The sequence below is a fragment of the Accipiter gentilis genome, chromosome 9 (assembly GCF_929443795.1).
Source record: "Accipiter gentilis chromosome 9, bAccGen1.1, whole genome shotgun sequence".
Lineage (NCBI taxonomy): Eukaryota > Metazoa > Chordata > Aves > Accipitriformes > Accipitridae > Astur > Astur gentilis.
The window spans coordinates 16,791,546-16,818,813 of record NC_064888.1 but is presented as its reverse complement, the minus strand read 5'-3'; the positions used below and the strand labels follow the sequence as shown (position 1 = coordinate 16,818,813).

At 36.8% G+C, this 27,268-nt stretch overlaps 1 protein-coding gene across 4 annotated transcripts in view; it reads right to left on the bottom strand.

The window, feature by feature from the left end:
* DLG5 (discs large MAGUK scaffold protein 5) overlaps positions 1-27,268 on the bottom strand; it is a 113,156-nt gene that overhangs the window by 3,805 nt on the left and 82,083 nt on the right. Inside the window, exons 13-33 of one of the 4 annotated variants that reach the window (XM_049810021.1) lie at positions 26,737-26,912; positions 26,097-26,200; positions 25,273-25,365; positions 23,331-24,350; positions 19,597-19,735; positions 16,962-17,109; positions 16,337-16,458; positions 15,185-15,274; positions 13,755-13,923; positions 10,586-10,663; positions 9,767-9,929; positions 8,704-8,837; positions 7,947-8,111; positions 7,377-7,560; positions 6,255-6,403; positions 5,778-5,948; positions 4,426-4,622; positions 3,567-3,710; positions 3,244-3,371; positions 2,352-2,461; positions 441-550 (exon numbers count right to left, since the gene is read on the bottom strand). In XM_049810021.1, the coding sequence (XP_049665978.1) occupies positions 441-550; positions 2,352-2,461; positions 3,244-3,371; positions 3,567-3,710; positions 4,426-4,622; positions 5,778-5,948; positions 6,255-6,403; positions 7,377-7,560; positions 7,947-8,111; positions 8,704-8,837; positions 9,767-9,929; positions 10,586-10,663; positions 13,755-13,923; positions 15,185-15,274; positions 16,337-16,458; positions 16,962-17,109; positions 19,597-19,735; positions 23,331-24,350; positions 25,273-25,365; positions 26,097-26,200; positions 26,737-26,912 (3,794 nt within the window). The remainder of the gene's footprint in view (positions 1-440; positions 551-2,351; positions 2,462-3,243; positions 3,372-3,566; positions 3,711-4,425; positions 4,623-5,777; positions 5,949-6,254; positions 6,404-7,376; positions 7,561-7,946; positions 8,112-8,703; positions 8,838-9,766; positions 9,930-10,585; positions 10,664-13,754; positions 13,924-15,184; positions 15,275-16,336; positions 16,459-16,961; positions 17,110-19,596; positions 19,736-23,330; positions 24,351-25,272; positions 25,366-26,096; positions 26,201-26,736; positions 26,913-27,268) is intronic. The other 3 variants (XM_049810022.1, XM_049810023.1, XM_049810024.1) reach the window with 3 other exon arrangements.

Sequence of the window (27,268 nt, the reverse complement as noted above, 5' to 3'; positions counted from 1 at the left end):
ATTAATTTACACTACAGGGTGTTTTTTTTTGTCGTTGTTTTGTTTGATTTTTGCAATTACAAAAAGACTTATATTCCTTACATGATATAAAACTGACAACACTGTGTCCAGTTATCTTGGCCACACTTCCAATCCTACTGGCTTGCAATAAAACATTCTCAGAATCTCTTTAGGTCATAAGATTCATAACACACTAAACCAAAAACATGCAAAAGCAAGGGATAGTACTTAAATATCTTGAGATTTCCTCTCCTGGTAAAACACCACAGCATGAGTTTGCCAAAAGGGAAGGCAGAAAGGGGAAAAAAAAAGAAAAAACCCAACACCCCCTCCCCCCCCTCCAAAAAAACTCTTTGAGGGAACATAGGATCTTTCGAATTACAGTGTAAATGGATTAAATTGCTACTGTGTTCCTAGTGAAATGTTGATTAAATACTAACCTGTAAAGTACTTGCTATATTCTTGTTCTATTTTTTGAGCTGTCTCAAACTGTTCTTTGGAATGTTTTTGTGTAACTTTGTCCCTCAGGAAGATTGGGTCTTTTTGCTCTCTGCAAAAAAAGAAAGAAAAAAGAAAAACCTTGTATAAGAGTAATTTTTTATTTTTTTTTAAGGGACTTGAAATGATTACCTCCAGTTGGGTGAATGTGAAAGGCTAATTAATTTGCAAGCATAATCCTGTGCACAGACTGCCATCTACTGTGTTTCAGCAGTATCAGCATAGTCATCAGGATCATTTCAGTGAACAAATTTGTCTGCTATCAGACCAAGACAGTATTCCTTTAAAGTCTCAGAGACTGGGAGGAGGCTGAATGAGGAAGAATATAATTTTTTCCAGTTCAGGTGAATCAGACCATCATCTCATATACACTCCAGTACTCCCTACACAAAGCTGGGTTCAAGTACCACTCTTTTAAGGGCTTGAAGTATCAAGCATTGAGCAAATAAAAAATTTTATGTTTCTATGTCATATGACACATTTTTGAGATGACTTTTTCTGTTACACAAGCTGTTGGAAATAAAATAAAAAAACATATAGAGAAATACAAATGGTAAGAAAAATATATTTTACTTCCAATCAAGGCTTGTAACGCTCTCCTCCCAATCCAACTTGGGGTCCCCAGTAGGGGATTCTGTTTAAAAGAAAGCAGAATTTATAATCAGCTAGTAAGGTTATATAGATAGGTACTGAAACAATATAAGCATAGCTTCTTATAGCAGTGAGAAAAGAAGCACAATTTTATTTTAGAAATAAAAAAAAAGTCATTCCTAAACTAACCTATCACTGCTATGTAGCATTTCAGAGAATGCCAATAGAACCTGTGCTATACCACAAAGGCTGTTTGGAAAAACCTTTGGTGCTCATAACAGGCAGAGACAATGTGCTACTGCATCTTATTTGGATGATTGCTAGAAATCCTTGCTTGTCTAACTTCAATTGCTCTCTGTCACTTTCCAAAAAAAAGGAAATAGCTGTAATGGTCACCATTCCATTTCCAAAGGGGCTCAAGACATGACAGTTCCATTGCCATTCAAGTGCACGATCCTACAGTGGTAATTAAATACACCACATTGCTTTATGTCTTCCTTCTACTTGAAAGTGGCGATAATTATCTTCTTTACTAAATAGATAGTCAGCACATTTACCTACAGATCAAGAATATAAGAAGCCCTCGACTTTCAAAACGAAGACAGCACAAACATAAGATCTCTCAACAAAACTGTTTCTTAATACTTATATTAGGAGATTATGTCACTTCTTGTCAAATCAACCTATTAAAATGTGCGAAGGCTTACCCAAACATAAGGGGAGGAACTGGGCTTTGTAACTCCCATGTTCTGTTCCTGGCTATATTTGAGCAGGAAATTCCCAACTGCTGAAACAGCACTGCTCGAGAAGACCACAGTATATACACTCCATGGGAAACGGGGACTTCCCTTGCCGTTTTCAGTGGTGAATGAAGGTGGGAAAGTTGAGGTTACAAATCAGGTGGCCCTGCATCCACATACTTGGCCCAGACAAGATGATGAAGAACAGCTGTGTGTCACAGTCACCACTTAATCCTCAATGGATCTCACCCATATCTGTCTTACGTTTTAATACAAAAGTGAGCAGGAAAGATCTGAGTGCCTCCTGGAGTACATACAGTTTAGTCAATATTGTTTGATTTCTTTGAAAGATTCATTTAATTGCCATGCAACAAAATGAAGTTAAGACCATTTACCTCACAGCGGTTTAATGTCCACATTTTAAAGAGATTTAAGATGACTAAGATGAAAGAAACAATAAAGGTAACAAGCTCATTTTAAGCTAAAATAAACATCCCTGAACTATACCCCTCACAGACTTACTTGATTTGTTTAGCATTTTTGTAGCGAATAAAAATTACAATAGGGTAGATATGAACACTGTGGAGCCGTTCGATGGCATGAGGAGCGATGTCAAGCAGACAATGACAATCCTAAGATCAAATGTAAATGCAAAACACTCATTCAGTTAAAGAGCACAAGCACACATGCAAATCCCCCATTTTTTCCCCTACTTAAATCATAGCAACCCAACAGAATTTCGCTACACATTTAGCATTTTGGGGCTACTGAGCAATTTGTACCCAAAGGATTTATAACAAAAGACAGAAGATGAAGAACTGCAAGAAATTCCATTCATAGTACCAAAAACATGCATTGATAGAAATAAAAATACTTGAAGAACTAATGAAATGAAAACTCAGATTGAAATATATACATTTTTTCCAAATTTATATATTCATTTTCTCTTTCAGAAGTCATAAGCAAATACAAGCATTAAAGTAGTAAGACTTTCTGCATTGTTTGACAGAAAACTATAAGCATGTACAGATTTTAATTAACATCTGTCTCCAAGACTACTATGATATTTATGTTCTATATGACTGCATTAAATGGAATAGTTAAAAAACCTAAATCCTCGTTTGATGGGGTATGGGTTGAAATCTATGGACTCTAAGAAAATAATTTCTAACTTTAATAATACTGTAAAAGAATATGGACATTCCTAGTTTCTACAAAGGTGAGCTTGCATGAAATAACCCTTTAAACAGTTACATGCCAAAGCAAGGTAACTTTTATTTTACTCAGCAGCCTGGGGAACAATTCTCTGAATACCTTAATGGAGAACAACACTAACATAATTTGCATCCCCCTAACATAGTATGACCATATATTGCAAATTGTACAAAGAACTACAGCATTAAAAGTGACTCACCTTTTCTGTTATCTCTTTTATTGAAGCTACAGTTGTCACATCAAAATGTCCACTCCTCCGTTTATAATCAATAAACAGACAATCCTTCACACCCCGCTCAATGGCTTGTTGGGAAGCTTTCATAACCTCTGTTTCATAGAACCAGAAAAGATCCACTTTCATTACCATTCCTTAGGCACAGAACAAGGCTAATGAAAACAATGTTTGCAAATTCAGATTCTTGGGGTTTTTTCCCATGTTTGTGCTACCATTTAATTCACTTATATAAATGTTACTATCATGTATTCTAAGCAAGAATAAATTGGTTATATTTGCATACTTACCAAGAGGACATCTGCAAAATTTTCCAGGGGATTCTTTGACCAACATGTCTTTCACAGCATCAAGTAAAGGTCCTAGAATAAGGACAGGCCTAGGAGAGGTACAGTCCACTTTCTGTACACGCTGGTATGCCAGACTTGCAGAATCTACACACAGAGAAGATTTACTTATAAAAGTATAAATTATTTTCCTAGCTTTCCTCAGATAAGCAGAAGCACCCTAACAGTAATTATGAAAACAACTCCCTTGCACAGGATAAGGGCCTTGAGAAAGACAACAAATACTCACTAGACATTATTGCGATTTTCTCAACTTTACAGCTTAAAACAGATGTTTTTCTAATTCAACCTGTTGATTCTTCCCCCTAGCCCCACCAAACTTTAAAAACCAATCATTCCTATTTTATCCTCTCTGGTTTGGTTTGTTGTGCTCTTCCATGGAAGCAAGCATAGTAAGCAACATGATTTTTGTAGAGGAGTGAAAAAATGGAAGCAAGGAGTTTTGAGTGGTGCCCAGGATTTCTGTCTAGACTAAGCAACCTGGACAGAAATTAAATAGTTGAAAGGAAGATCAAAACTATGCAACAAAAAGCAATCTCCCTCTGCAAATGAAAATTAAAGCTAATAGAGATCTAGTAATAAAGTACCAAAAAAAAAATTAGCTTGAAACATGCTGGCTTGTTATTTAATAAAAAAAATAAATTGTTATTAAAAGTAATGTACATGATGGGACATATGATCACCATTTATATTCAGACCAACCAGAAAGCAACATTATTCTTTGTATCATGCTGCAGCTATATAAAAATCAAAGAGAAGGAAAGGCAACCCCCTCCCAAGTGTAACTAACAAAGGTACTTGCCATCCAAGAAAGGAATTGAGTCTGTACTGATTGTATCAAGAGCCAGTAAATCCTTTCCATCTTTGGAACCACTTCGCTTGTGTTTATGCTTTCTCCTGAAGAATGACCTCCGTGCTGCTGCTGACAATGTCTTAGATGAGCTGTTTTCATCTTTAGCCTCAGACATGCTGTGTCTCCTGTAGAATTCTTGATCCATCCTATAATGAAACAGACTAAATGGTTGGTATTTAAACTTATCTTTCTGAATTTTTCCTACAAACAGTATCACCACTGCTTCTGAAAGACACTGGAAATGCTCATCTCAAGCCTTAGGCCAAATATCTTCATCACAGAAAATTAACCAGAAACAAATGTTAACATAAATCCAATAATAAGCATCTGAAAACCTCATACACTACCATAATTTCTTCAGGATTCTTGTAATGTAAATAGCAGCATGGCACAGAGGGTGACCACTCTGACAGGTAGGGCAAAATTCTCCAAGGCAGAAGCAGCAGTATGCACCTACTTGCCAGTAAAGTCAGCCTTGCACAGAAATGAAGATCCCATTCTTTCTGTGAAGCTGCATGTTATATTCATCCTTACAAATAACTTACTAGCAATCCAAAATAACAGTTTTATTTTATGCAGTTTTATTTTATATGAGCACAAATATTTTGGCCACATAATACATGTAAAATGTAGTTGGTTTTACTATTCATCTTTCAGTAACAAGCCCAGCAATGATGTATATGGGTCTGCATGTATATATTGTACTTCCACACATTCCACATAGTACCATTGTCCCATTGTCAGGATGAATTTTGAGTTATGACATGGAGAGAAGACTAATAAAAGAAAAGGAAACCAGAAAACCAGTAATCTTAAAATGAAAAAAAAATATTTAATAATCAAGTGATAAGTTATGTGATTTCAGTAACAATGTAAAAATTTAGTTTCTGCATACTCAACTATCAACATTATGAGACTGCAGTGGATACACCGTCTTACAGTAATGTTGCTGTCCACAGATAGTTAAAAACACTGATGCTTCCCAAGAACGACTGTGATAACCTTGGATTCAAGGACATTTTTGCTGTGGATACTCTCACTTTTGTTACTGTATTATCGATTACAACACTGGTCTATGTATCATTTCCATTTCTAGTTTACTATTTAGTAGCATTAGAAACAACTTGATAGAGCAATATATTTAATTCAATATTATTAAAATATGCCATCCCTAAAATGACATGTCTAAGAATTAGTATATCCCAGAAAAAAACCAGAAGCAAACAAGTCTTTTATACCACATCTCACTCATCAGACTTTTAAAGACTATAAGATAAAATACTGTAACCGAGGTCACTCACATATATTTACTTGGAATCTGTCCTCTTTCCAGCTTCTGAGCATTCTCGTCTAGCTGCCAAGCCATCCAGCAACCAAAGTTTCCCTGTGGTAGAGTGTCATCAACATACAATATGTCATCCTTCTTAAAGCTTAAATCCTGTTCTACCTCTGGCAGACGGTCATAAAGTGCTCTGGAAAGGAAGACATAAACAGGCTCTGCAACTGATCTCCACCAACTCAAGGGAAGAACATGCATACTTATTTTGAAAAAAGTTAACAGATTAGTGGCACACTCCACATTTCAAGAGCACACAAGTTTATAGCAAAACATGCAGACTTACTATGTTACAGATTGTGTACCCACTGTCAGAGACTAGCTGGGATAAATTACTAAACTTGGAGTTTGAAAAACGTGGCAAAGCTGATACTATCTCTCTCATGATGGTCAGCGCACTATCCTAACAGTCATGCCATCACCCCCAGTCGCGCTCAAATACCTGATGTAGAATCCATCTCCAGGAAGTTCTTTTATCTTATTAAACTCTTCTATTCTGTACTGGGTCTTTATTTTGATGTTTTCTCCAGGCTTCAACATTTCAAGATAAGCTTCCTCAGCTGTTTTATTTCGCATATCAATGGAACCGTACTGCAAAACACAAAACACAGAAACCCTTAGGTGTGAAATTGTATCTTAACAGGTAACAGAATCAGGTGAGCTTGAAAAACATGCAAAACGAGTTTGTTTTTCCCACTAGCAGGCTCTATACGCAAGTAAATCTTGCCACTTGACCCTAGCACGCTTTGCACCTTAGGATGTCTAGCAGGAGACTGAGTCAAGGGGATGGAAAACAAAATACCCAAGTGATCTGAGCAGACATGCACTGTGAGAGAGAGTCTCCACTTCTTTAAATAGTTTTCAAAGTGTAAGCTGAGAATCATAAAATTCACACTGGAAAAAATTTAATATTTTTAGGGAAAGCAAGTGGTCTGAGGGAAGTCAGAAACACAATTAGAAAGCAAAATCTCCATCTGGATACTAGAGGCACAATGGGAGAGTCTCAGTGCTCAGACAGTATCAACACAAAGTTGTACCTGAAAAGCTCACACACACACGTGTTTATCATCTTAACAGTCCTGCCAAATAGATAAATTTTCTTGTTTCAGGTATAGAAAGCAGAGTCAAAGACATATTGCACAGCCTTCTCTAAACTCTCATTAGAATTTCATAGTGATAAGATCAATATTTTTCTCTGTTTTGCAGTATCTTTCATATCCTTGCCTTTCTCCTATGTACAGCAATTGGATTCAAGGCTTCCTATTTACATGAAGAGAGCAGGTGTTCATAAGTCCAAGTGGACGTAGAGTAGTCCTTCAAACTTGTGGGCAACTTGTGTTCTCAACAGTGGTAGTTCTCCAGGTCCACACCATCCAGCTCTTCATGTGTTGCAGCCAGAATGAAGGTTACGTATTCTCACCATTGTTATCCAGGTTTTGTGGCAGGAACTCAACGTTCACAGAGCATCTCCCATTGTGAGACAGCACAATTCTTTGTACAACTCCCTCTTTATACTGTCCTAGACATTTTGTCAGTATGCTGCACACTTTTCTTAATAGCTTACCTCAAGTATCATGTCACCCAAGACTAGTCCATCAGATCCTTTTGCTGGGCTATCATCATCTACATCTGAGACAAATATTCCATACAGGTTTCCACCACATATCTGGATCCCAAGATCCACTTGGGATTTTTTAACAACAACAGTTCTAGGTTCAGGGGTCCTTTTGTTTGTGTCCACAGGGCCTCTTTTGACAGGGAGAAAAAACATATGCATTTAAATTTAAAACCCTGCATTACATACAATCAACTAGCCATGTGAAGAAGATATATTTACATAATTATTACTCAAAATAGGTCACCTACAGATACAGTCTTGTAAGACAAACATCATGTTCCTTGCAGACCTTCTTAACTTCACCCATCTTGTAGTAAATTTTCTTCATTCCTTGCAGACCCTGTCTTTCAAAACCAGTCTGAAAACATGTACCTTTATCCTGGGATCCACTTAACTTCTCTGCTGACTTATTTCAACCAGACACAGCATTCACAGAAGTACACTTTGGTTTTTAATACCCTTCACATCCACCCTGACCATTTTTTTTTTCCTTAAGGCAAAAATTTTACTCTCTACCTTAAGGAATTCCGGGGACTTGTAGTTGGCGTGGTTTGTTTGGATGGGGGTGTCATTGTTCCTTCATCCTGTTCACTCACAGTATCAATTACGGAATGATTGTCAGGTGTGGCAGCTCCACTGCCTTGAGGGGTGGAATGATTACTCACAGGTTCTAGGCGAGAACTAAGAGAGAAAAAAAAAGAAAGAAAAAAAAAAAGAACAATGACTGGGGGATTAGTGTTTTACCAATGCCAAATATTTCGCATGAAGACAAAGTTTTTAATTTGGCTACAAATTAAGGATAAAGTAAGGAAAAAAACCCCAAACAGCATGCCAAATAACATATGTTCACCATAAGTCTAAAAGAAAGATAAAGCCCAGTTTTGAAGTGTGATCATGCATCAAAATGGGATGGATAATTTCACTAATAATTTCACTTCTCTAATTTTTTGGAAACTCCAACTGGAAAAAAAAAATTAAAGTTGATTTGAAGTACTAGAATCTCATAATCCTAGGAAGAAGCCATCTTTGGTTTTAGTTTAATGTATCTAAGGATTTATGCCCAAATAAGAAAGAAAATATAGTAGATGCATCAAGCACTTTTCTTTTCTGTTTGACAATCATGTATTCACACGTTACTTTTCTAAGCAATCACACTTCTTACCAGCACAAATATGCTGATGTTTGCAAACACATTACCTGTAGAGAAGTTATCTATTAGTTAAATAACTGCATGGACCAGAGAGCAGTTTTTTCAAAGTCTAGCCAGCCTTACCTTGATCGTGAATGATTGCCAAGCTGATACATATGTGGGTTATACTGAGCCAGAATAGTAATGGTGTCACACTGTTGTCCAATGATTAGTCGAGCCTGTTGCTCTGTAGCATTTCTCAAATTTATTCCATTAAACTATGGGAAAGATGCACAAACAGGGATGTCAAGTTTTCAGATTGAAACTAGCAAAATCACTCTTTCAGTCTCCTAATTAGTTTAATGTCTACATGCTAACTTATTTCCACTGGGGTAAGTAAGAGGATGGAAATGCTGCTATATAATGATTCCTAAGGTTTACTCCTTGGAAAGAATCACTGTAATTTTAAAACATTTGGTAACATGACCATTAGTTCAAAAATATTTTACTATTGAAAGACATATGTATTCTGAGCTGTGTTATGATTTGATATCTCTGATTAAATACAAGTTGGTTCAGATCACCAATCTGAATAAATTCAGGATTTAAAGATAAATTCAGATCCATGATCCATTCAGGTCCATTGTAGTGTCATCCATACATTGTGCAACAGAAGATGCTTTAACATACACAAGCATGAACAGATCTAACATTTACAACGCAGTTCTGTACTTTACAAAATGCTCCTCCACATGTTTGTCTAACAGTGTAGGCAAAAAACATGACTGTAGCTAATCTAAAGCCTACCTGAGTATTTTTTAAACCAGGTATCTCAGGCAAGGATATGGCACAGCAACAGCAGCATGAAACTCGGTACAAGCCAGCTGCTTGAGTATTTACTCACCTTGTCAGGAAGAGTATGGTGTTGAGACTATATTGTTTTAAGTACCAAAACTAGCTAGCTCAAAACGTAATTATATCTATATAAGAGGCAATGCAGATCTACCATCAAAAGACGTTATTTTATGATAAAGCCTGACAAAAAGTCACAACAATCATAATTACCAGAACAGTACAATACAGAGTACCCTTTGCTACCTTTCACAGCAAACAAGCTTTCACAAGATACTCTTTTGGGGAAGGCAGTTATGGCTGGAGTCATTTGAACTGATTCATTAAGCCATAGGAATAATAAGTAAACAATTACCTCTAGTAACTGATCACCATACTCAAGGCCAGCTTGATGGGCAATGCTCCCACCTGTTACTTTAGAGACAAATATTCCACCATTTTCTCCGCTCACAATGGAAATCCCTAGTGGCTCAGAACCCTTCTGCACTTTAACATGACGTGGCTCTTCCATGTAGGGCCTTTTAGAGGAGATAGTTAAAACTGATTTGGACAAAATTGCACTTGAACCATCACAATGTCAAAGTTACATGCAATACTTTATGTCTGTCTGAACTGTAATAATAAAATAGTTTTAAACAGTTACTTTAAAAAAATTTACTGTCAACTGCCTTAAATGCATTCCTTTAACACCATGCAACATACAGTGGCAGAAGTAAATGTATACCAGTTACATGACTTCTCTAAAACATTATGGTAAATATGAATTATAAACAGGATGGTGGTGAAGTTGGAAGGAAAGAAGCTTCCAGATGCATATTATATAAAAGTAATTGAACCACTGTATATAACATGTAATTTACAAAACATATTCCAGAAAGGTATGTCACAAATATAAATGCTGGGAGTCTTTATTGCCAGTGAAAATAAACATCATAAATAAGGTGGTAAACCAAAGGACAACAATGCACAAATATCAGATTTCACATTTGTATGCAGGGAAACATAAATTAGCAATGAAAATTAAGCAGTTGCAAACTCAAGCCATTAGGACAGCAGTTTGCATGGTAGCATTACAATTACCATGCAAATTCTCCTCAGAGCAATTATCCAAACATGTAAAATAGCACAAAGTGCGCGATACTGCTCGAGAAGGACAACCTTATATCAGGCCAACCTCAAACTCCTTAGTGATGAGAACCTAGGCCTAGGAGCCACAGGGATTCTCAGAAAAGACCTATTACGGAACAGATATCTGAAAGACGTAGAAGATTTGAGAAGAAAAGAACACTTAGAAAAAGACACACAGTAGTACTAAGTAGCATAACAAGAGAACGGCTTATACAAAAGAAAACCTGGATACATTCCCCTTTCCTCCCCCCACAGTTAGGATGTATCCAGCTGTACAAACAGGGCTGGTCCCTTCATGGTGTGGGTAAACAAACAGTAGCCTCCTAAAAAGTGCTGGTTCATATTACTATTAGTATCCAACACAGCAAAAGGCATCACCAGATATTAACAGCTGAGCTTGTTCTGAGTGAAACAGCTTGGGTACCAGGTGTGGTGTATTTTTTATTTTAATAGCTTTATACTATATTTGACTGCATTAGAGTGTTTTCTTTCCTAACACTTCATTTTATCATATAGGCATTCTCTAAATTGTGCCAACTGCTTAAACAATTTTAATTGTGCTGTTCAGAGACAAAATGAGTTAACTGGACCTCACTCACTGCTACTAATGTGAGCCAGGCTTAGAAAAGGTATTTTTGGAATGAGTAGAACTTGGGGTTGGGGGCAGAGGGAAGAGGACATCATAAGTTATGCTTATGGCCACAGCCTTGGAAGGTAACTATTCGGTAGCCTTCTGCAGCAGGGGCATAATAGCTTGCCAGCTTATTAATGCATAAAAGATAAAAACTGGCTGCTGATATGAATGCAACTCCGGAACCCAGTAATCTTATAACATCAACATCACTCAGAGCTTGTCTACCAATGTAATGAAGATAAGGTAGTTTACTACCAGCAAACTTAAACTGAAGCCCACATTTTTTGTATGTAGCATATCTTAACTAAACTGTGCTAACTCCCAGAAAACTGCAATTCCTGAACTTTTTCTTTTAACTCATTATGAGCATGTAAACCATGTTGTTATATGAAGCTTCTCAGTACCACAAGATTTATCAAGACATACTAAGTCATTAAAAACTAAAATTACATCTTTCTGAACTTTATTTATTGTACCTTTCTGCTTTTCCATCTACCACATGCATTTTAAAATTTGTTTTGTTTCTTTGTTTTGGATTGGAATAAGAAAGAATCAAACCCATATAAAATTGCACAGGATCATATCTTAGAATTCTAGTAAATACGAAATGAAAGATAACTAGTAATGCATGTAGTAGAGAATCAATAATAAAGTGAAACAGAACAATAACATTAAAAGGTGTCTTACTTGGTAAGCAGTGTTATTAAAATCAAGTGAAGCGCACTCTTCTATAACATTCAGACTGCCTGCCACTAAAGACTGATTAGAAAAAAGTCTTAATTGATCAGATCTTTTAATTTTCATTTAAATTAAAATCAACAGAACAAACAGAAACATTGATTTTTGTTTTCATCTGTATTATTATTATTTTTGTCTGCGGAAAGGCCAAGCGAGTTACTTGTATTTTGTGGGGAACAGAAAGAATTAAGTCCAAATAACCATTTAAAATGCTATCTAGGCATCTTAAAACATTTTCTTGGGATATACTTAACTTAGCTACTTTCCTAAATTAAGAACTGTTTGTGTGTGTTAGGTTTTTATTTTGCTTTTAAAAAAAATAAAAACAAAACTTAGCATTACATTCTTTTTAGAAAGTCAATTTAGACTACGATTTATATATATGCACAGCAAGAGCAAAGGGAATGGAACCTGACTGTACTTCAATCATCTGAACAATATTAACAGAAATACTTATTTCCCTAAGATCAGAACATTTATCTTGTGCTCAGAGATACAAAGTTATAGGGGTATCGAAAACCTAGCTTTTTCAGCTGAACATCATACATCATTAGTCATGTGAAAGAGAAAAGAAATTCTGACTTTGAATTTGCAAGTGACAATTAAGAGGAACGTTTATATGAGAACACAAATTGAGTACACATAGTACAAAAGTCACACTGAAGGAAGAATGAAATTTCACAAAAACCTCTTTAGATTCCCTTTCAAAGTAACACTGTCCTTTGTACACAATATACATTCTAGATTTACTACAATAACTTAGTCACCGATTCTTTAAACAAAAGTTTCGCATAACTTTTTATGAATAACTTTTTATTACTACCAGAAAACTTAGAATACAGAATATCCTTATTACTTTATCATTCACATTTTTTATGGTCAATCCTTTTACATAAATCAAGCAATACAAAGGGGTCTTGAAGTCCACATAAATGTAATCTATTCCAACACATCATAGCTCCTTTACACTGCCAGAACGGCATTTGGCTGCCTTACTATAAATAAAAGCCTGATTCAGATTTGTGTCTTACTATTCAATGCTTTGAATTCATGCAAACTTTATCATGATCTAGCTAGACGGAATATATGAAAAAATGAAATCAGATGTCCAAGACTGATACCATAAACAACATATCTTGAAAATATTCATCGTGAGATATAGAAAGCTGTTAGAACAAAAAGCTCATGTTTTTAGGAAAGCTATCATATCAGGTTCAAATTCTGGAAGTAGCTACACATATACTTAATGTTATTGCTAGCAGCTGTCCACGTACAGCCAAAGGGATCAGTCACAGTAGTAAAATTGCATCTGTACATATGGATACATTCCTGCACAGTTATGCCCTCAATTTTTCATGTTATCTGGCTAAACTGAATCAAGGCACAGTGGTTAGAACACACGTTCTACAATGCTAAAGCACCTGATATTTAGCTATCAGATGTTACTAAGTCTTCATTTTATTTAGTTTTCCAGAGTACAGAACAAGCCTATCGCAAACAAGCATCTGAGGCAGTTCAGCTGAAAGGGTGTATTCCAATTTAGACTGCTCTTATTTTGTGTGGCCGTTAATCTAACATGGAAGAAATAAAACACATATGAAATTCCTTAATTTCCTAAAATCAAGAAACTACTCTTCAGTTTTGCAGGAAAAATGCACACAAAGATCTCTTACGTACTTTGTAAAGAAAAAAACAACCGTCGAGTAACAGGACCCAAGATGCACCTCTGCGCCTGCATCTTTGTCATTTAAATTAATGTTCACATTCCTTCAGCCCAATAAACAAATGTACAAGATTTCCTCAGACATATTTGTATTAAAAACAAATAACATGGAGACCTTACCTATCTTTTCTACGTTCTCCAATAGATACTGGGCTAATGGAAATCCTCGGTAATGTAGAAAGGGAGTTCTGAGACTGGCTGCTGGCGAAGGAAGACGTTTCCAAGTTAAGAGGTGACTGTGGAGGAGTTATCAAGCTGGGACTGCTACATTCAGAGTGTGACAAGGAGCCTATGGAAAAATCAGTAGTTGAGTTTTAGTATCCTGCATTGGTCATAGCTTGGAGTATGTCTACACAGACATAGTGAAAGACACCATACACATCTGAGACAAGAAAGAGGACCGCCTGTTCACTAGCACTCTATCAACCATGTAAGGAGCTTAGAGAGACCAGGTAACTAATTTCAGACAGTGTAAACTTACTGTCCTTAATGACTATATGTCAAATCTGTCCTTGGTAAGTGTGCCTACAACTACTGCCATTCTCAACAAGGAGAGAATGTTACAGACAAGCTACACCATATGCGTGTCTGAAAACACTTAGCAATGCAAAGTAAAAGAAAAATAATAAAAAACAGGAGAGGAGATGTAACAGAAAAATTTAATATGTAGGTTTATTTTCACATATAATATTTATGTACTGCCCTTTCCTTTGGGTACCAGATACATTATGAAACACCTGAAAACACCAACAAAACCCCAACATGAATCACACACAGAGACAAGAAAGCTCTGCTGTTTCAAACAACCTTGACATGACTTTCCTTGCATCTCTTCCCTAATTGTGCCCTCCCTGAGTAATTACTGAACAAGCGCCCTGACAGAAAGATTCAGTTTGCTTCCTCTGAAAAAGCTACAGAAAATAAATCTCAAATTACTAATCACAAATGAAAGCCATTTTTAAGAATTGTATTTGCCCAGTTAGGAAAACCACTGCATACAATCCATTAAGGCTACAGAACATTTGAATAATTACGGCAGCAAAGAGTTGCCATTTACTGTCATCGGGCTCTGAATCCTACAGCTCTCCAGCACTTCAACTGGTATTTTTATCAGGTCTTTAAATATTCTCCACCAAGTAATTCTGAATGAAGTACTAAAATATTTTCACTGCATTTCAAAATATGATTTACAATCAGTAATACAATAATATGCAATACTTAAAGAATCAAAAAAATAATGCAGGTCATCTCACTGTTTTAAGACATCATTCTAGAAGAAAACTACAACTGTAAAACATACAGCAATGCTTATTCTTACTTTTTTTGTGCACTTTTTCTTGGTGTGCCATGTCCTAGAGTCAACTAACAGAAAAATCAACTTTCATTAGAAAGTTTCCTTTTTTTACCTTTCTGTGGCAAAACGCAAATTTTGTAGCCTTAATAAAACTGTCATATTTAGATTTTGGTGCAACCTGATTTAACAAGTGCAAAGGCTTTGGATTGGTAATACTGAAAACAGTACAACTAAAATTACTTATGAAATAATTCACCTCTGTCAGAGCCCATCATGGACCTTGGATATCTTGGTGTTAAAGGGATCTTAATTCGTTCTGTTCTGTATTGCAAGTTACTAGAAGAACCTATTTTTACAAGAAGAAAACATTACAATGACAAAAGTAAAAACAACTACATTGAACAAAAAAGTTTATTTAGATTCTACTTCGTCAATGAGCATTAAAATCGCCTTTGAATCTATGCACAAGCCTTGATGATTAACTTCATATATATTGTATGTATCATATTTCTAGTAAATTGTCTTGATTACATAGCCAGTATAAACAGAGCACAATGCAGCTATACAGTATATAAGAACTGTTCATTCTTGTATGAAAAACATTCAAAATATTTTTCAATCAAATGAAGCTTAACTTGAAGTCTGAGTGAGAATCTAACATCTCTGTTTACTAAGAACCCATGGGACTTTCCAAAAGGCATGTAAAATTTTCTGGTTACATTCTGCTTGGATGAATACTTAATTTTTTGACACTGGTTGCAAACTGTTATGCCATTTTTTGCTGTGGTTACAAAGCTGCCATGCTCTATTCAGATGCAACTGCCAATCATTGATGGAACACAGGAACACAAACAGGCAAAAACACAAAAATTTGAAAAATTCTAAAATGTTAAAATGTCATTGCTACAAAGCATGCGTTTACTTTGGTATTACTAGGATAGGCATAAACAATCTTACATGTCAATCAAGTAAACATAAGTGTAACTTATCCAACAATACAATTCACATTACACCATTAGTCATCCTTGATTTTTTTGTTCTAGGGACTCTCTCCTTTTCTCTTCTTCTCTCCACCTCACTGAACCTCAAAAATTCTTTGGGGGGGCCTCCCATCTTTATAAGGGTACTTTCAAACAGTAGCAGGCACAGAAAGGAGAATCACTCACACACACACACACACACACACAGCATTTTAAAGAGACTGTAAAGAATGAATTAAAACACAGCTACTTCCAGGGAACATCTTTAGTCATAAAACCACAAAAAATGAGGCAAAGGAACACAGGAAGCCTTTAGGCTTTGCTAGCTGTGACAATCCCATAACACATGTACTTAAGGAATTTTCCATTTATTCTTTGTCTCCAATATGTAGGAATCCCACAGGAAATAATTTGGAAAAGCTAGTTACCAAGTCTTGCACTGGATGGTAATGAATTTGAGCCATGAGATGCTCTTGTACGTGAATTTTCAGAATAGTCATTGGAGTGTTTATGACTTAGGTCCAAACTCAGGCGACCTTGATGCTGGGAACTACAGCAAAAGAAAAGGAGAATAGGGCAACAGTTAGAACTGGGCAAAGCACCTCAGCAAATAGCAAACTGGCCTACAAAAAATTTTGGTTATCCCTGAGTTACTGAATAAAATGAATGCTCCTCTCCTTCCCACTTCCCAATTTCCCATCATTTTATGAACTAAGAGAAGTCAGAGGAAAAATAGCCTAAAGGGCTACAAAAAAAAAAAAGGGGGAAAGCTTTATTTGTTTTGGCATTAGAACATTAGAAATTAGTTCATTAAAAAAATACATGTCTTTGTCAATATCAGACAGTGGAGCACAGGGAAACCTAAACCATCAGTTACTGAAAGAAATGAAAACAACTGGCACATCACTTCTATGCAATAATAGTTTTGAGAACTCTGGATCAAAATAACACACAACAGCAGTGTGTTTCACTCTGCACTGTATAAAACAACTACCAGAAGCAATTTCATCCTAATAAAAACAAAAATTTAAAGAGCTATAAATTTCAAACCACCTGGGATGCAGATGCTGATGACATATTTGGCTGGCAACTGATGGGCAATTGCTGGTGTGAACTCTATGGCTCCAGGCAGTATAGATTGGATTTCTCATGACAGCAGTTACTGCAGGGCAGGGTGCTAAGCTTCTTGGTACTGTACCTGCTTAAGATGATAAAATCACGTTCTTACCAACATTATTAGCATATAAGCTACAGATTTTAAATACATTTAAATATTTATATAATTATTTATTACAACATTTGCATGTATGAACATGTATCTATAAATAATAATGTATTTGTTTGCTAATAATTTTTAAGCACCATGTGATACCTTTTAAGCAGTACTTACGTATTTAAAATCTAGTTTATAATTTTGTAATGAGTCAGTAATAAAGTGGATTGTATTACCAAAAATGAAGTCGTTCACAGTATACCATTTTAATATGCACTGGTAACTGAAAGATTTTCTCTGGTTTTAAGTATCAAACTTTTTTATACAGGAACAAAAATTCTGCATTTCTCTCTGAAGAGTCATCTGACAGGAACACAAGTTTTTATTTGGTACTTGAACTGACTGCAGCTAAAATGATTCTTGCTCCTCTTCTGTTGCCTTGAAGCCTCCCACTTCTAGTGTGTTCTGTGACTTGAAATTATACTATTTCAATATTTATTTATGAAACTTATTACTCAAGCTGTTCTTTTAAGTACACTCATCCTTCAGTACTCAACCAAAGTCGATCTTATCAATTTCCTCTTAAATGAGCTGGTAGCATAGAATACAGTATCAAAAACTTGTTTACATTTCAAGATATACAATCGTATTGTCTAGTGTAGGTTTGACTTGATTGGGTTATTACGCAAAGGTATCATGACAAGATAAAGCTTTTAGTTAGAAATAATACCTTTTAATACTTTTTCTATATCATCATCAAAGGAGAGAGAGAGGAAAGAGTAAAAGAAAGAGGAGCAAAAGCTGCTTTGATCTGAGCTATTCTCGAGCATGTCTTTACATTCTGAAAATTCATTGGGACAACAGGGTTTGAAGCTGTCCATTGATTGCTCCAGATACACAGGTGTTGTTGTTTAACCCCAGCCAGCAACTAAGCACCACACAGCCACTCACTCACTTCCCCCACCCACTGGGATGGGGGAAGGAATCCGGGAAAAAAAGTAAAACATGTGGCTTGAGATAAAGACAGTTTAATGGAACAGAAAAGAAGAAAATAATTATAATAAGAATAATAATAGTAATAAAATAGTAATAAAATACTGTAATTATTATTACAATAATAATAATAAAAAATTGGAACATACAAAACAAGTGATGCACAATACAATTGCTCACCACTTGCCAACCAATGCCCAATTAGCTCCCAAGCAACGATCTGCCCCCACTCCCCTGGCCAACTCCCCCCAGTTTATATACTGGGGATGACATCACATGGTATGGAATACCCCTTTGGCCAGTTTGGGTCAGCTCTCCTGGCTGTGTCCCCTCCCAACTTCTTGTGCCCCTCCAGCCTTCTTGCTGGCTGGGCATGAGAAGCTGAAAAATCCTTGAGTTGGTCAAAACACTACTTCGCAACAACTGAAAACATCAGTGTGTTATCAACATTCTTCTCATACTGAACCCAGAACATAACACTATACCAGCTACTAGAAAGAAAATAAACTCTATCCCAGCCAAAACCAGGACAAGAAGTCATTACCTTCCTCATGGTTTCAAGCAAAAAGAACGTCTTCCATAATATCTAGAACATGCAGGAGTTTGGGGCTTTTCAAAGAATCGAGGGCAAACTCATAAAAATCAATATTGTCTTGATTTGAAAATCAAGTTTCATATGCAACTGCTGAAGGTAGCTACACTAAAGAGTGAATAATCCATCTGCCAACAAGTTTACCAAATGCTTCTCAACCAGTTCAAAGCAACTAGCATATGATACTCTAGCTGCTAAAGCACTCCATTTAGTGCCAATTTAAAACCTGCTAACATGAACTTCAATACCAACAACTGTTTGATCAACTGAGACAACATGCTAACTGTTTTCTATTCTACCCAATTATATTGATTTCTGCATGAGCTGCTTGTTAGTCCAGTCTTCAGCAGCTTAGTATCTCAAACATGTTGGCATTTAAACTTTAATTTAGATTAAGATCACAACCAGTTTGGGCACTCAACTTGAAATATTCCAAGCATTTGATTTTCAAAAGGCAGAACTTACTATGTTGCACCTTCTGAACATCAGATCTTTTTCCTTAGAAGTATTTCAGAAGTTAAGCAGCTAAAGCCTGGGATGCCTCCATTTACTGATCGCTTTCAAAAATGTTGGAAATCTTACATGTCTTCCTAAAGCATAGGCTACACCTTGTTCGCCACTAGTGTATTCACAACTCTGCTGCACAGAAACTGATGAAACAAATCCTTCAGCCAGGAGTTGCTCAGTTTCCTACATGGTTCTTAAACAGGTTTCACTTCTTTACAGTCCGAAAGCTGAGCAGACCCATGCTTAGATTACAAGCAGCCATGGAAATATGTTTTATGAGTTATGTTTGTTCTGCTCTTATCATGACTAATCCCCAATATTGTCCAATATGGACGAATTCCTTGGGGCATTCCTAGAAAGTAACTACAAGTTCTGTTACTCACCTGCTGACATGCCACCAGCGTATAAAGCAGCAGGCACAAAGCCATCACTGTGCCTAGCAGACCGTTTTGGTGAATATGGTGCCCATTCCTGCAGCTCTGGAGACAGATGCTCCTCACTAGCTGGAGCATACTTCTGCACCTACAAAACCAGAAATTTGATTACAGGAAGTTGGAGATTCAGAAGAACAAAATAGCCAAACTTTGTAGGCAGTAAGCAACTTCAAACTTTCTAGTATCTGTTCCAGAATGTGCTCACCATCACAATGCTTGTTACACCTTTATCTTTCAATGATGCTCTTCGCTTCTACCCTTTCTTCCTCCATCCTGCTCCGTTATTCCTTTTTATTATTTCATAATCTTTTAGACCAATGTTTGCAACCTAACTAATATACTTTCCTTCACAAGAAAACACCCAGCATTTAGTTACGTTTATCCTTTAAAATACTGCTTTCACAGGACATTTTAATGGTTATTTCAGCCACTATTGCAAGTGTTTTCTAAAGAAGACCTAGCTAACAAGCCAGAAAGTGTTTTCCTCTAAGCCTGTATTTTCAGTAAGTGTGGAACAACCTCTCATTAAGAGCAATTCAGGTTTTGGAACCATCACAACTTCTGTTCTGTACATAACGAGTAGACACCGATAAGTTAAGAAACATGAGAATAGCTCAGCTACTGACAGTGATGCTAGAGAGCTGCAAGTTCAGGGCTCGGTACAGACAGTTTATACATTTGAAACGTACAACACAAAACATGAGATTGAAGTATGTAGGAAGTGAAAAAGAATCACTGAAAAGGTACTTACAGTTTTTATGATAGCAGTATTATAATTAAATTAAGTTACTGAGAGCACAAAGACTCTAAAATGCAGAGGTACCTTCTTAGAACCAATACTTGAACACTACTGTGGGTTAATTAGTAATTGTTCCACCTACTACTCAGGGACAAAAGTTCTCTTAAATTTATCAACTTATCAAAGTACAAAACCTTAACTGTGTGTATATACACAACTAAGGAAACTGATAACACCCAATATGGCTACAAATTAAACTACACTGCATGCTCTATATACATATCTTTGATATTATAAACACTACTTCAGTAATGAATACATGCAGGCTGGACACCACTGTCACACAGCCTGATGTAGCTGTAATGCACAAAGATGATTCCACCCGAGTGAAATTCTCAGAGTGAATGGTGTCCACATTTTGAGGCACAACATCACTTCTGCTCTCCAGTCAACAATTTCAGAGTTACAAAGCTGAGCCTATTTTCTGGGAGAACGGGAGACAAATTAAGGGGAGGGGAAAAAAAATAATTAAAAAAAAAATAATCACAGAACCTAGTCCTAATTTAACCTTAGAAACGTAAGTTCTAATACATCAAGTAACTTTTAAAAAACAAGAATTATTACTTTTTAATTCTATTGTACAATTTTCTTCCTCACCTCAAACCAACACCTATGTGATATCTGCAATACCACTTGGGCAGTACGTAGAACCAAGTGTAATACGTTTATCCTTTCTGGTCTCTTAAATAGCGAGTGCCAAAAACACACCCTCTGTAACAGCTAACAAATTTCTTACATGTAAGTCCCCAACTACATGTGTCCCTGTCACAGCTGGAAACTTCACTCACTATAGAAATATTAATACAATTACAACCAGGACAGTGTATATGCTCACGACAATGCACTATAACGAAGCATGGGGCTATTAGTGCTAATGGATCAACTTGATATTCTATATAAAACAAACACCCCATATTCAAATGTGTTTAATAGCTTGATCTTGTTTTGTTATATGTGCCAAGAGATGACATTAGAATATGCCTTCCTTTGCTTCTTGCAGTGCAGTTCTTGATGAAAAATCATGACCTTTCTCTTAGCCATAATGCTCTTCAGACCTGTTCAGAATAAATCTGCTAATTTCAGCTACAAAATCAAACTCTTAGGCTTTACTGTTATTTTCTGTGCTGGTTTTGGCTGGGATAGAGTTAATTTTCTTCATAGTAGCTGGTATGGGGCTATGCTTTGGATTTGTGCTGGAAGCAGTGTTGATAACACAGAGGGATGTTTTAGTTACTGCTGAGCAGCGCTTACCCAGAGCCAAGGGCTTTTCTGCTCCTCACCCCACCCCACCAGCGAGCAGCCTGGGGGGCACAAGGAGTTGGGAGGGGACACAGCTGGGACAGATGACCCCAACTGACCAGAGGGACATGACAGACCGTATGACATCATGCTCAGCACATAAAGCTGGGGGGAAGGTTAGCAGGGGGCTGCTGGTCAGAGACTAGCTGGGCATCAGTCAGTTGGTGGTGAGCAACAGTTTTCACTTACATCACTTGTCTGTCTTGGGTTTTATTTCTCTCTCTTTGTTATCTTCCTTTTCATTGCAATTTCATTTATTTTCACTATTATTATCATTATTATTTAAGTTATTATTTCAATTATTAAACAATTTTTACCTCAACCCATGAGTTTTCTCACTTCTACCCTTTCAATGCTCTTCCCCCATACTACTGGGGGGAAGTGAGCGAGTGGCTGCATGCTGCTTAGTTGCCAGCTGGGGTTAAACCACAACAATAATGCAGAATTTGCTGGACGCTTCTATAACAAAGGCTTAAAGCTCTCTGTAACTATTTTTCTCCAGAAACGTTAGGGAATATGAAAGAAATACAATGGAAACAGCCAAAAAAAGACAAAACAAAATCGCCAGTTGTTCTCTTATATCAGTATTTTTGCAAAATACAGCTCCAATCCTTGCACTACTTCCAATTCAGCTCTGCTGTCTCTTTCTTTCTAAAACTCTGTGAAGAGGGTGGGATGATCCAGGTATAAACAAGTACGGGCAAAGAATATGATAGTCTAAGTCATTAGGATGTGATTATATACAAGCAAAAATAACACTTTTTGAAACTTCAGATTTTAGTTGGGAGGAAAAAAAACAAAACCAAAACTGTGTCTGCCACCTGAGCAAATCTGAGGCAGTAGACCTGAAACTACATTACTGATTATGCCACTTTATATAATGTAGTCATCTAAACAGGTGGTTCTTCCTAGACAGCATAAAACTTTTCTTCCACCTATTCTGTTAAGACATGGCCCACAATCTCCACAGCAGAGTTGTTTGTTCTAACAAATTATACTCTCATTTTGAGCTGTATTATTGAACCATATTCTCATAAAACGTCCATCTTTACAGTGTAATGTGCCTAACACCCTATGAATTTCAAATTAGATTTACAAAATTATTTAGACACATAGAAAGACTTACAAAAAACAACACACTGAATGGTACACCTTTTTCCATTAATTTGTACAGTGAGCTGGGCAACCAGTCTGACTTCCATAAAACTTGAAGTCCTATTTTCAGCTTTTCTAAAGCTGCCTCTCTGCCTTTTTATTTATGTTTTTTTAGGTTGTCAAAAACATACAATAAAGAGCCCAGATCTTCCAACAAGCAGCATTAAAACCCAAGATGTGGCTGCTAAGGAGCCCCATCATTCCGTTTGGCAGCCACCACTGCCTGTTAAATACTGCAACTTCATGAAATGATTTTGTATTTTGTGATACTGCAAAGTGCTAAATGAGTTTGGGGTAGCTTCTCAGGGGACCTGGATTTTGAGGACGGGCTATGCTTCTCCTGTTATGGTATGTAACTGTGCACCCAAAACCACACTGAAAATACATTTTAACATTTCTAGTTTTGTGCTTCAATATACCAAGCTTCTACCTGAAGCGCAGGATTAGGAATGGGCATAGGGGTCATTTTATGCCTTAGAGCAGGAGCTGATTTTGGCCTTGGTCTTTTAACCTCTGGCTCTTCAACTCTTTGAAAGCCAATGTCATCTTCACAGGATTTTCTTGAAGAGAGATGAGTGCAGTCAATTCCCTCCTCCCGATAATAATGCCCAGCATTCCTGCTGCGCCCCTTGAGAGTGGCAGAGTCCTGTTTAAGTGCCAAGGAAACTGGAGCTTGGGCAGTGGCTGGGCTGGTGGGTGGTGAACCAGTTGTTACCGTAGACTCTGATGCTGAGCTTGCCTGCTGTTTATGCTTAAATTTGATAGAGTCACTTCTCTTTGGAGGAGTTGGAGGAGTTGAAGTCACTTCAGCTTTTGATGGCTGGGGTGAATGGCCTGTTACCTGATTAGGGGAAAGGTATTCCAGTTTAGGAGGAGTTGGTGGTCTTTTGAAAGTATCAGGGTCAAAGATAGATTTCCTTTGTTTTGGCTTCTTGTACACAGAGAACTTTTCTGTTTCTGTTGTGGAGATATTCACCATGACTTTTGGCCAGGTACCACCACTATGCTTAGTTCCATGTCCTTTGTCAAATGTGGTCTCAACCACCATACAGTCAGCTCCTGTAGGCTCATATGGCAGCCTCCTGTTGTCCAAGTCAACAGCTCCATAGCCCCGGTCCCCATATGTCTCTGGGCTGAAGGAGCTGAGACTGTGTTCTGAATTACTGTGGCAACTGTGCACTGTGTTCCTATGAGAGTCTACTCGTAATGGGTTATTAGCGAAAGTTTTGTGATCGCAAAATGAACTGCTGCCCTGATCACTCTGGTCCTTCTTGCCATCCATGATGTCTGGATTGAATATGTCCGTCTGGGTTGAGCTGTTGAGTTTCAGATTTCTTTTATTTTGGGCTTGTATCTCTGTGGCGTGAACCCTACAGTTTGATATTTTTTCAGAATCCTTCAGATTTTCAAATATATTTTGACCACTCCAAGATGAACTCTGAGGAAAAACCTAAAACAAAAACCACATGTGATCACCTTATTATTATGGCTGATTTCTGTTTAGTATGAGGCATTTTCTAGCCTCCTCAATTTACCCATACCTGAATATACACCAAGACATGTATAGATACAGCTGGGAAAGGTTTAATAAAATCTTACAGATTCAAAGCACAGAACATCAGATAAAACAAAGTTAAGAATTTTTTGAAACATTTTCAGAACTATTCCAGAAGGGCAACTCCACATGGTGGCAGAAGCACTGAACTGACAGTGAAGGGACCTGCATTCTACTTCCACCTCTGTTAAGTGACACTAATAAGTCATCTTTCATTGCCCATTTCCCCTCATATATTTCATCTTTTTACTTTCTTAAAACCTCAAGCTCTCTGGAGCTGAAATTATCACTCACAAACCTGTGTGACAGGCCCAGCATAATGGGATTGTAAACTCAATAAGCAAAACAGAATCATATTTTTATAGCAATAAGCCTTAAGAAGAAAGCCTTGTACTTAATCTTCATGATAGCCTGAGATCCGTTTTCTGCACAACTCCCTCCTGATTAAAAGCAAACCTTTCTGCAGTCAGGAGGCAGTTTATCTTTCATATATCTTTCTGCTGCAGCTCTGAAGCAGAAACCAAGAAGAAAGAAGCAATTGTGCTAGGAATCATTTTATGTGACCAGCAAACAAATGGAAAAGAAGCAAGAGCAATAAAAACAAGGTCCATTTTTTACCAGATGCCACAATAGCCTCACATTGGAAATAACTGTTCAGTGACTGTACCACCAGTGAAATGCATCTGGATGGTCTTATTTTTAGCAGAGACTTTCCCATGATCATATATTCATTTCTTTCATTTACTCTTCTCTGAACAACTAAAATGATTCTGCATAAGTTCAAGAAAATTCTGCAAACTTAGCTTCTCCTACTCACCTTCATCAGTGACAGGGTAAGGGAATCCCTACAGTTTCGTAGCAAAGCTTCACATTCAGTAAGCGACTTATTATCTAGTGCAATGCCATTGATCTACACACAAAAAAACCACAACAGACATCCATAAATGAAAGGTAGCAGGTGGAGTGCATCTTAAGGTAGCATCTCTGAGACAGGGAAAACACTAGTTTTGTATTTATACATGACTGAAGTCTGGTTGACCTTGTCCTGTCTTTTTCCATTCTCCACTAAAAAAACAAGCCTCCTAACTACAATCTTCCTATTCCTCCCAGAGATACAGTGTAGCAACACTTCTTTCACTACATTGGCCTCTATGCATTTGTACAACCACAGTAACCACCTTCAGTTTCAAAGGAGTTTATAAATGAGACAGGTCATTTAAGGCTGCAAATGCACACAGGAAAAAACTTCCCCCCAGAAGGATGACATCTGTGATACCATAATTTAAAAGACAAGAAACCTTTCATCCAACCAAGGGATGTCTTTTTGGAACTGACCTTTCCTATTCAGTATAAAAATCACAATTATGATTACATATAAGCCAAATGTGAAGAGTAAGTCAGTGCCTCTGTCAAAAATTCTCTTATGAGCTAAGCGTAGCAAATAATCTGTACGTTATATTAACTACTCAGCCTACAAACACATTAATTTATAATAAATATTTAGTGAATATACAAAAAGGGTATAATACAGTGAAAGTAAAAAATTAACTGGAAAGTCTGGGATCTTTAAGACTAGCATCAATGATAACACTTTAAAATAAATAAAAAATAAAAAAAAGAGAATGACTTCTTAAGACTTACAGCAATTATTCTGTCTCCAACAGTAAGGGAACCCTCTTTGGCAGCTGGGCTTCCGGGCACAAGAGCAGCAACAAATATTCCATTTTCTAGACTGACCCCACTATCTGAAATGGACACACACAAAAAAGAATTTACTCCTGCAGTTCAAAATACATTGCTCAAACAGCACGTCTGACCCGCCTGCATGAGGAAGAAATATAACTACTAAACCAACTGAACTTCAATTTCTGAAAACCCTTTAAAAGAAATAAGAACACAGTGGGGGAAAAATAGGGATTTTGGATATCCCGAAATTTAATGTAATCATACAAGCTAGGGTGACTGATGGGTTTAACAGCCTTGTTTAGACTCTGGGTAACACTCCAGGCAGGCAGCTAACTAGAACTAAATATTTTTAAAAAAACAAGAACACCCAAAACCCACACAAGAACAAAAAAGAAAATCTGTGCTTACAGAATAAAGCTATCATCAATATTAGCATTCTTAGTTTGCTAAAAACAATTAATGAAAAATCCCCATCTAGAAGGAAGGAACAGTTTAAGTAGGATTTAAGCAGAGGCTCAGAACATGTACCTTTATGTCAAGCCATTTTTGGCTGAACAAACATATATCATTTACATACATCCTTTATAGCCATTACCTTTATGTCCAGAAACATTGATGTGAAGAGGTGTTATCACTCGCCCACCTAAGGACTTCCTTCTTCGAACCACCATGTTAATAACACCTCCTCCATTTAGAACAGCTTTTATAACTTGTTTTTTATCCTTATTAGTAAGATCTACATCATTTATCTTCAGCAACCAATCATTCACTCTGGTAGATAAACAGAAATAAGCAGGTCAGTGTTATAAGCATACTTTGCTGGATGCAGCACATGAGTAACATTCATGAAAAGGGATGCAAGAGAGCTGATCTCAATATGCTAATCCTTAATTATCTGGAGTTCTCCATTCCTGAAAAAGCATTAAATAACAGCTAAATGAAAACCAGAACTTCTAGTCTGCACTTCACTAGCAAAAGTATATTCTCAAACCACTAATGACTACTCCTTATTTAAAAGCAACTCTTCGGACAGAGGAGGGTTATTAAAAGCCTCCTATCAACACTAAGAACAGGAGCAGGTTTCAAATTATCCCTTGGTCTACTCTCCTTTTCCCTTGCCCTCCCCC